This window comes from Rutilus rutilus (assembly GCF_951802725.1).
Source record: "Rutilus rutilus genome assembly, chromosome: 1".
Taxonomy (NCBI): Eukaryota; Metazoa; Chordata; class Actinopteri; order Cypriniformes; family Leuciscidae; genus Rutilus; species Rutilus rutilus.
The window spans coordinates 65,190,147-65,200,631 of NC_140209.1; the positions used below are offsets into that span (position 1 = coordinate 65,190,147).

General features: G+C 35.8%; 1 protein-coding gene across 10 annotated transcripts; it reads right to left on the reverse strand.

Moving 5' to 3' along the window:
- Positions 1-1,100: 1,100 nt before the first annotated feature.
- On the reverse strand, positions 1,101-8,805 carry LOC311296151 (uncharacterized protein). 10 transcript variants are annotated; one of them, XM_084417826.1, is made up of 15 exons: positions 8,787-8,805; positions 7,670-7,923; positions 7,436-7,544; positions 7,262-7,342; positions 6,621-7,037; positions 6,422-6,511; positions 6,057-6,289; positions 5,789-5,970; positions 4,925-5,018; positions 4,611-4,845; positions 4,210-4,333; positions 3,385-3,502; positions 3,211-3,302; positions 2,940-3,057; positions 1,101-2,829 (listed from the first exon to the last, which is right to left on the reverse strand). In XM_084417826.1, exons 10-15 carry the CDS (start codon positions 4,676-4,678, stop codon positions 2,624-2,626), a joined length of 726 nt encoding a protein of 241 aa, XP_084273952.1. In that variant the 5' UTR covers positions 4,679-4,845; positions 4,925-5,018; positions 5,789-5,970; positions 6,057-6,289; positions 6,422-6,511; positions 6,621-7,037; positions 7,262-7,342; positions 7,436-7,544; positions 7,670-7,923; positions 8,787-8,805; the 3' UTR covers positions 1,101-2,623. The 10 variants fall into 10 exon arrangements, with proteins under 10 accessions (XP_084273952.1, XP_084273951.1, XP_084273954.1 ...); XM_084417825.1 differs by lacking the exon at positions 8,787-8,805 and having other exon boundaries at positions 7,670-8,744; XM_084417828.1 differs by lacking the exon at positions 8,787-8,805 and having other exon boundaries at positions 4,219-4,333; positions 7,436-8,744.
- Positions 8,806-10,485: the final 1,680 nt, after the last annotated feature.

Genomic DNA, 10,485 nt, shown 5'->3' on the forward strand with positions numbered 1-10,485 from the left:
ATTATTGATCTATTTAATCTGGCCAATTTACAGTTTTTCCCAATTGTTTACACACAAATTCTGGTACTTGAGACACAATGACCACAACATGTAACTCATTCACCAACCCCCTGAACCAATTCTGCTAAACTACAAGCACAATTCCTGCTTTACACTCAAATTGCAGTTCTAAAACACACTTTTTTTCAAAACACTACACACAATTCTCTGCTTTTGGCACAATTTTCATGCAGAAAATATTGTTTTCACAAGGAACACACTGCCATTCAAATATGCACACCGACTCTTCACATGGGCAAACCCGTCACACAGTTTTACAATTAGCAATCAGAGCTTTAGCATGAAAGGGCAACAGGTGAGCTCTTCAATGGTGCAATGGATGCCAACATTGGATTATTTTTTTAATTTTTTTTACTGTAACTGTATACAGTCAATTCTTCTGTTGTTTTGTATGTAGACCACTGTATGTACAACTTTGTGTTGGTTGGGATGTACACTGTGTACATTGTTTTTGTGGGAAAAATAAAATATATTTGTTACCGTGTATTTGTGTGGTCTGAGTATAAAAACAATATTCTCAAATATTTAACAACACACTTATGTATATGTACTGTCTGTAGTAAGTGTAACACTGAACAAAAAAAGGCCTAAATCATTATGATGAATGGAGAAGAAGTGTTTTCCATTCACCATAGTGTTTTACATTGAGCACATCAGTGTTCAACTGGTTCTTATAAATGTCTATTCATATGATGGTTTGTGTGTGTCATTTGAGAAGAAATAACATTGTTTTGAATGTAAAGTTTCATTTTGCAGGAGAATTGAGGGGTTTTGCCCATTGTGTGTGTGTTTTTGGATTTGTGTGTAGAGTTCTGAGAATATGAGGCATGCTTTCAGAAAATGTGTGTAAACAATCGAGAAAAACTGTAATATAACAATATCCTAACTGTATCATCCCTTAAGTATGCATATAATAATGCAGCCAATACACATAATTGACAACAACTGAAACATCACACTACAATATAACAGAAAGTTAAAGAAATGCTCATCCCAGTATTAAGATTTTTTATTTTTATTAAAGACATATTGAAAGGATATCTAATTGGTAGGCAGAGTTATTTCAAGCTTGGGTTGGATTTTGCCATTTCAGAATAGATATGGTTTTCTTCTTAAATGTGTTTGGCTATTGCAGCTCTTATATATAAAAGAAAAGTGATGACCACTACTAGTATAGAGTGTGTGTTACAGGAGTAACAATAACTATCAGATTATCACTATGGGACAGTTGTTCAAAACATTTAATCTGGATCAAATTTATCCGGATAATCTGGAAATCCCATTTTTTCTTGTTCAGGATCAGGTGATCCGTCTTACTTTTATGCCGGTTTTTCAAAGCAACATTGGACTGGATCACCCTGATCCAGATACACAGTTTTCAAGATTACCAAATCCGGATTACCAGTGCTTTAAATGGGACAACATATCCCAATGTGGGCTACCAGTGATGTGAAGAACAGGCAGAAGAGCCAACATGGGGTCACTGTAAGTGTTTCTTATTCTGAGACAAAACACAGAAATAACATAAACATCCACTTCCATTCATAATTTCTTTTATGACCCCTCATCTGAGCCACAACACATAAAACACATATATATACATTAACAAATACATTGTGGATATTTTGAAGAAATAAAAAGGTTAAATGTTAGTTAACAAAATAAAGAATGTTCAGGGTTCTTCTTCATCTCTGATGATTGTTTCTTTGAAATTAATATACGGAGATGAATGACAGAAAAATGGAATATATTATTTTTGATTGTTATTGAAATCTGTTTGGGTGATTATTTCATGGGGACAAGATCATTTTTATTTTATTTTTACTTTACTATACTATACTGAATATCTTAATTGGTAGCCTATGTCTACTTTATCACTGTTAAACGGTTACACAAGTCAAGTGCAAAATATAAATAAAAGTATATACACTAAATAATACAAATGTATTATTTGACCAATTTTAAAATTTTACTACATTTTCTTCCTGGAATCCACCTTGAAATCCTTCCCCCTGTTGGGATCAGGATGATCCTGTTTTTTTGGATCAAAGTTATCCAAATCCTACTGACAAGTTTTGAACAACACAAACTGAAGGTTTGATCCAGATTAAAACTAGGATTGGATTGCGTGATCTAATCTGAGTTCAGATTCCTTCTTTCCCTTTTGAACAACCCATTTTCAAGATTTGATCCAATCCGAGAACCAAAATCCCATCAGCTTACCTTTGAACAACTGGCCCTATGTCTTCATATGGGAACATTACAGATCATTTTTCAGAGAGCAACAGAATATATAATGTGTTATTCTTTACTGTGTGTTGCACCTTTTTTACTGGGTGGCAGTGTTAAATTGCTGAGTGTTATTACTTGTATTAACAATCAACTGAATTTTGTGAATTCAAAAAAGCACAAAAATAAAACACATTAATTAGCATCTCCTTGTGCTTCCCAAGGCAGAATAAAGTCATCAGAGAGACTGCATGCTGCTTCGGTGTCAGTTTTCTCTTCACAGCCAGGAATGGTGTTGTACAGCACTATCTTCTCTCTGAGTGTCTTTTTGAGCTCACCAAGTCTTCTCCGTTTGCGTTGCCTTGTTTGGTTGCTGTCTGTAAGTAAAAAAAAAAAAAACAATTACAAAATGCAAGTTGAGTGATGTAGTATCAAATACCATTTTGTCGACACAGATCATGCTTCTTTCTTCGGATGGAGTAAATAATCTCCTGGATTTCACTCTGGAGCTCTTCCTGCTACTGTGAGTACTGTGTCTCTCTTGAAAACCAGAAATAAGCAAAGTCGACCATTACAGAAAACACAGTATCACTGCAAAAATGTAGACAAATATATATGGAAATGTATAGACCAGCGACTATATTACACACCAGTGGCTGCCCATTGCTTGCCATCACACACCCACCGATCTGCATCCTCCATAGAGATGTTCAACTCCTGCTTGAGACTCTCAAGATCGGCTGCGTCCATTTCTGCTCTCTGTGTAGTCTATTTAAAAAGAGACAAAAAAGACAGAAAACACAGTATCACTGCAAAATTAACCACAATTGCCCCTGAAAAAAATACAGGGGAGAGCACAATCACACTCATAGTGTCTCCAGGGCCCAGGAAACACCTTAACGTGCAGTCTAGGCTTCTTACTTTGACAAATCTTTTCGCCAGTGTCTTGTGGAGACTCTCCACCTTCCTATTGCTCCATCCCATGGCAAGTACAGTAATCATATCTCCTCTGCCTATAAAAAAACAAAACCAATAAGAACAAATCAATTGTCACAATCTAGCATTGTGTGTCAAACACACTGGTTAACCCTTTACCTGACTTGGTCCTGTAGTTTGTAGTAAGAGCTGCCCTTGAAAGGAAGCTATTGACCTGTTCCAGCTCTTCACCAACAGTGTTTCCTGCTCCCTCCTGGCTTCTCCCGCCCCACCTAACCTGCTCCCAAGAAGAAGACCAAGACCTTTATCATTCAAATCTTATTTATTAGTTTATGTATCATCAATTGAATTTGGTGCCATGAGCAAATTTTGATATGTTTAATATTTGAAAATATAAAATGTTCTGAGGTAGGATAACAATGAAGGAAAAGCTTTCACAACTGCAATTGTGCAGTCAGAACTTTTGGACGGGATCAGGAAGCATATCCTGCAAACAACCCTGCTGTTAAACCAGAATGACCAGTACTGTTGTAACAGTGTGATCACTGATAGTAATGTTAACTATGTTTAAAAAGTTCATAAGCATACACACACACACACACATACACACACACACACACACACACACACACACACACACACACACACACTAAATAAGTGGTTTTAAACTTGTCCTTAAGGATACCCAGCACTACACATGTTGTATATCTCACTTATATGACACACTTGATTTAACTCATCAGCTCATTAGTAGAGACTGCAAGACCTGAATTGTGTGTGTCAGATAAGGGAGACATACTGTACACAATGCAGTGCTGGGGTCCTCCAGGACAGGTCTGAAAACCACTGCATTAAAGTATTTCAATAATGTTTTCTACTTTTGACTTATGAAACGTGCATATTTACCGAGATAATAATCAAGCTACATTTTTCTGATGCTGTAAGGATGTTTCATTAAAACATTAAAACGTAAACTTAACTCACACACAGTACCTCACATTTGCCAGTGTGAGCCTTGGCATGCATTACAGAGAGAAAAGGCTTCATCATGGGAAGAGGTTGGAGCTCAGATAACTTCTCTGCCATCTTTTCCAAATAAGGCCAGTGCCTGTAAAGGGAAAACTGCCAAAACTGGTAAGGAGACAAACCAGGATCTAAGTGACTAGTACAACTCCTGTAACACTACAGTATGTAGTCATATGTATGGTAATTTGTCATATCAGTACTGATAAGGTAGTAGCCATATTCATTTTCTAATTCCATAATATAAAAAAATGTGTGATGCTAGTTTAGCTAGTCATGGTGTTATTCCCATGCATGGCATATATTAATAAAGGTAAAACATCAGTAAAAACTTCAGTTATCATTTGGCAATGGCTATCTACCTGCAAGCAATGTCCATACAAAAGAGTGTTGCATTTGCAGCGTGTGCCAGCTCCTTCTGCAGGAACATTGGGTCGGCATATATTTCACCACGGTAGAGGTTCAAGCCTTGCAGCGAGACTCATGTCTGCACACAGCTATTTCAAGGCCCTCTTCATCCACCTTGGCCCTGGACTTCTGTGCTATTTCTCTGCCTGCTGGAAATGTTGCCGGTCCGCAGACATCATGACCTGTCCTCTGAAAGCAGAAACAATATGTTACATGTAATCCCAGGACAAGAAAACATTCAATTAAAAAGAGTTAAAGAAATCCTTACACTGAACATCTGGCTTCTAATGTGGTCAACAAAGGCAGATACTTTGGCATCTTGTGCGATGAACAGTCCATCAAAAAGAGATGGTTCGTCTGTCCTGTTAAATAAGAGGAATTCATCGCCAACACAATTACATAATAATGATTAAACGTTGCATTCACCTAAATTAATATGACAATTAACCATAAAGGTGCCACACATTTTAGTCTGTATGAATCACATGTTATCTGGAACACTGTGTTTAGAGTATCAGCTTGTATTTGTCCCGTGGAAATGAATGCTGTAATGTGGAATTAACTCGTGTAAGAAGTAAAAAACACACTGTTTAAAGTACAAAAATAAATAACTAAATCTTTATTTGTGTTTGTGTCTTCAGGCGACAGAAGGGAGAAAAAGTTCCTGAACAATTTACCAGATTGCTGTCGTAGAACTGTAATATAACAAGCTTGTTTAAAACAGTGCTATATCTCTCAAAACACTCTTTAAATTGTAAAAGCATTTACGTTTGAATGTGAAGCAATCACACATTTGACACATTTTGTTACTTTCCATGAATTTCAAATAAAAGTATAATTATATAATGACTAGAGCCAAAGAAAATTATGTTAAAGAAATATGTTTAGATGCCACAAAATGATTGTTATTTTTTACAGAAATAAGGTAAAGTACAGTTTCTCTATAAATAACTATCAGTCCATTCAACCAATAGCTACACTTGCTTTTCCTTTAGAGGGTCATGGCATGGGGGGTCTAGAGTCCATCGCATCTAGCACTGGGTGACAGGTGAGATGCAGCATGGACACAGAAACACCACTGCACCACCCTATATCCACATTAAAAAAGAAAAGAAAAAAAGATTACACTTACCCTTTGGATTTCTTGAAGCGGTAATGTTTTCTATTAGCGTCTGCAGATATAGTCAGCATGTCTGGTGTGCATGCTGGGCATTTAAAGGGCTCCATCAGGCACAGATCTTCTTTCTTAAAACTGCAGAAGGCAAACTCCCGTAAGACTCTGTGGAAGAAGGTATCACCACAAACACTACCCGTCTGGAAAGAAGGATGGTATTATTTTGGTTAATAAAAGATTTTGAAGTCTGGAATTCAAACACATTGGAAATAAAAACAGCCCTTACCCGACCAGTGCAAAGACATCGATGTTCAAGCATTCTGAGAAATGCTTGTTGGGATAAAGCTGGGCTGGCTAATTTCATCTGCTCAAATGACGTGAACAGATCAAACTTAAACAGCATTTGGCAGCTGGTGGTTGCTGGCCAGTATCTGTATTGAAGCAAGTCACTAATCCCAGGAGTCCATTTGGAAGAACAAAGTGGACAGCTTATACACGGCAGACACAGGTTGTGTGGACCTTAAAACAAACATGTGTTTACTATTTGACCAGTATTTTTACAGCACAGGACAAAAGAATATAGTCAGCCATTATTATGCTTGACTTCATCTGGTCGGATATAAAAAGGTAGAAGGAAGTGACAAGACATGCCGTTGATAGTCACCAATACGGTCTGCGTTCCTGGGATAATTGTGAAGTCTTGGTTTGGACCACAGGAACAGATTTGTATCGGTGGAGGAACTGGAAGCACACACAATGCAGTAAATCACATTTCAGAAAGTAATATCAGTAATGTCTACACATTTACTCAACAAAGATTCAGTTAAAGGACACTGCAGAGGGCACCTACATTATCTGAACATGCCTTGTTCACGGAGTTGATATTGGCCACTTTCATCAGCCACCACTACGGATGTTGGTGGAATGGGTTTTAAAAAACCATCAAACATCGCTTCCCTATCATGGAAAACAGTTTTTCTGTGGATCTCGGTGTCACATGATGAACAGAAACACTGATTTCCTGAGGGGACACAGTCTAAGCACCGGACAACAGCATCAGCAGTTCTGCATTGTTGACAGCAATGCTGGGTAACTGTCTCTGCAGCCGACATGCAATTCAAGATCTCTGGCATTGCAGCCCTGAATTTCTTTTCAGAGATGACCTGTCTTTTGGTCCATGCAGACATGCTGGGTGTCTCTTCTACTTCCACTGATGCAGAGACAGTGACTGAAGTTAGCAGGTTTTTTAGCCTCTGAAGATGTTTATCTAAATTAATAAAAAATAAATAATAATATAAGGAAAAAGCCAGTTGCAATAATGCATTTTAATAAAGCAATTAGTTTTTAATTTTTTAATTTCTTATATGGCTTTGTCACTTCATACGCATGATGGAAATGGGAATTACATACTTTTACAGTTGCCTATATGTGACATTTTAAATTGAAATATAAAAGCTGAAATTATTGAGGCTTTCAATTCAATATGCTTACCAAGACTTGGTACCTCTTGCGGGATATCATTAATTTGCAGCTCCTCGACCTCTGAGAGCTCCCTAGTGCCGGCAGCTTTAACTGCAAACACAACATGTAATGATATAGAAAACATCACTGCTGACCAAAAGCTTAGACACTTGTGAACAACAGTATGCAGTATATTTCACTGACCAGATCGACTCTTCTGAACACGTTGTGGTAGGATGTACCCATGCTGGTCTCTCTTCCTCCAGGAAACATTGGAGATTTCAGTTCCCTTTTTTTTCCTTTTCTTTTTAGTCTGAAAGTAAAAACTAAATTATACATTTGGGGGAAGCATTTGCAGAGGCATTTTCTTTTAAATTTAGGTAAATACCATGATAGAGAAATAATGAAATATGTATAATGAATAATGAAAAACTTTACTTTTTGGGTTTCCAACTCATCAGCCATGGTTTCTGCTGCTTCCAGCCATTCATTCAATTGTTTTAATGACTCTGATGCCATTTGTACATTTTTTTAAATAGAAATAATTGAAGGATACAGTAAAAGCACAAAGAAATACAACACGGGAAAGAGAGAAATAGAAAAAGAGAGAGAGAGGAGGAAAAAGAAACTGGCTCTTAAAAGAACCGATTGATTTGTAAAATATTTCAGTGATAAAGGATGGGTACAAAAACCTGAAAACAAACAGATGAGATGATTAGACAAAACAAACCAGGGCTCTGTAAGAGTGGGCACGGACTGGTCCTTGTCAACCTGTGCGTGTCTATAAATCTGAATGCACTAGTGGGTATTATTAAATACATTTTATTTAGCATGTGAAGTGGGGACACTTAATATTCAACAATATTATTGATCTGCCTGCATTGGCACCATTATATGAGAACTGAACTGAGCTGGATGATGACATCACGGTTTTCATTAACTAAATTAATATGTTTTGTTTTTTTTAAGCTGATTTGAAACAATCTGTATTGTAAAAAGCACTATATAAATAAAGGTGACTTGACTTGTGGCTATAATCTAAAATAGGCAATAGCAATGAATCTGAACTGGATTCCGTCAACCGGTTTTGCCATTACTGCATTTTTTATATATTTTTTTAATTCTTTAAAATGTTATATACCTAGCTGAATTGATACCCTGAATTTAAATAATTTGGATAGCTGTAAAACTGTTGTGACCTGATACTACTTGTACTGTATAATGCTAGTGAAACTACCTTTTTCTCTAAAGAGAAAACATTTAACGTTACAGTTTGGGATACATTAGGCTGAAATTATTTGGTAATATGACAGAAATTGCAGATTATGCATGTGAAATAGCAACATGCTGCTAGCGATGAAGCTACCTAGATAGTAGGTAACGTTAGCAATGAAATAACGTAACAGTTACTTTCTTAATGAGTAAAATGCCAATCGCAACTGATTTGTAAACCAGAATGCACTCATTTAGTTCCACATAAATTACAAAAAAAACACACAACTACTTATAAATATATAAAAAACAACAGCGTGCATACTTAAAATTCACACCTTACCTACTTCCGACCTTGCACTGGGACTGTCAAGAAAAAACCTCGCCTCGCCACGCCTCGCCACGCCACGCCACGCCTCCCTCCTTTTCTTCTTCTTCCTCTTGGTTCATCGATTTTTTATTTTTTATTCAGCGCCACAAGAACGTGGTCAAATGGTGATATTGTTAAACACTTTAGCTGAACTGAAAAAAAAAATCTATCTATAAAAACGCTGAAAATGTTTTAAAATCACTTGATCATATGTCACGGTTTTATCATCTGTAGTGCTTTTAAAACATTTTCATTGTTTTTTTATTTTATTTTTATTTTTACTTTGTTACAAATGGTTTATTTTAAGTTATTTAAAAAAAATGATAAGAGTTTAATTGTTTTGATGTGGTTCTTTACTTTCCAGTACGGCTTTTTGAAGAAGAAAAGCACATCAAATACATTAAAAATATATAGCCTAAATAAATTTTAATTACACATCTCAGTTTTCTGTATTAATCTCGAGTAAATACAATGATAAAACAAATACTATTTTGATTGGTCACTGATTCTTGAGAGTCGGGACAAAACACCTTTTAAAAAACTTTTTTTTAAATACACACTATATCAATTAGAGCTATATGTTTCTGCAGAGAAAGGTCTTAGCTATTTAACCATGTAAAGGAACAGGTTCTAAATAAAAACACATTTTTAACAAATAAACATGTTTCCCTTCAGAACTGGATTTGTGTCAACTCCGTCAGACACACTAAAAAGTATACAATTTTAATTCTTCCAATCCAACAAGAATCTAAAGTTCTGAAGTATATTGTAATATTGTTTAGTTACTCTGATATGTAAAAAAAAATGCAATTTATAAACTTAAGTTGTGATTTCACACTATTCTGAAAACTCAGATTTCTAAATATTTGCATTTTCAAACTTTGATTTTAACTTCAATATTGTAAAAACAAATTCCTTAAATAAATAAAACATAAGAGGATGTAGATCAGATGGTCCTTTATTACTAAAACAACATAAACTGAAGGAAGAAATTTTTTTTTCGCAAAAAAATTAACAAAAACATACATCCAACGCTGTTGACGAAGATCTGACGGTGTTGACGAAAAAAATGACGGTGTTGACAAAAAATATGTGTGCATTGTTGATTATTGAACAGATGTGGTCTTTAAACATTACTACTAAAACTACTCCTTGTTATTAAAACTCAAACAGTCAGAATATTACACTTACCAAATAAAAATGCGGTTGTTAAAAAAATGTTTAACAGATGTTACTGTTTTTGTTAATGAACATACATTTACCATAGTAAATCTACATTCTAACTCAAGTCCAATTTTTTGAACTATTGTTTTTTTTAGACACTCACACACACACACACACACACACACACACACACACACACACACACACACACACACACACACACACACACACACACACACACACACACACACACACACACACACACACACACACACACACACACACACACACACACACACACACACACACACCAACAATCAACATATGAAACTCAACAATGGTAACAATATTGCGACGTGAATAAATTATGCAGATGAAATGTCTTTTTCTTTATGTGCTTTTATTTCTGCTGTTGTTTTTAGTAGCTTGTTTTGTGATGTTCAGAGAGTTGATCTGTTTATTTGAATATTTTGTCGATTGACACCATAGTTGATGCCTGTATGTCCAC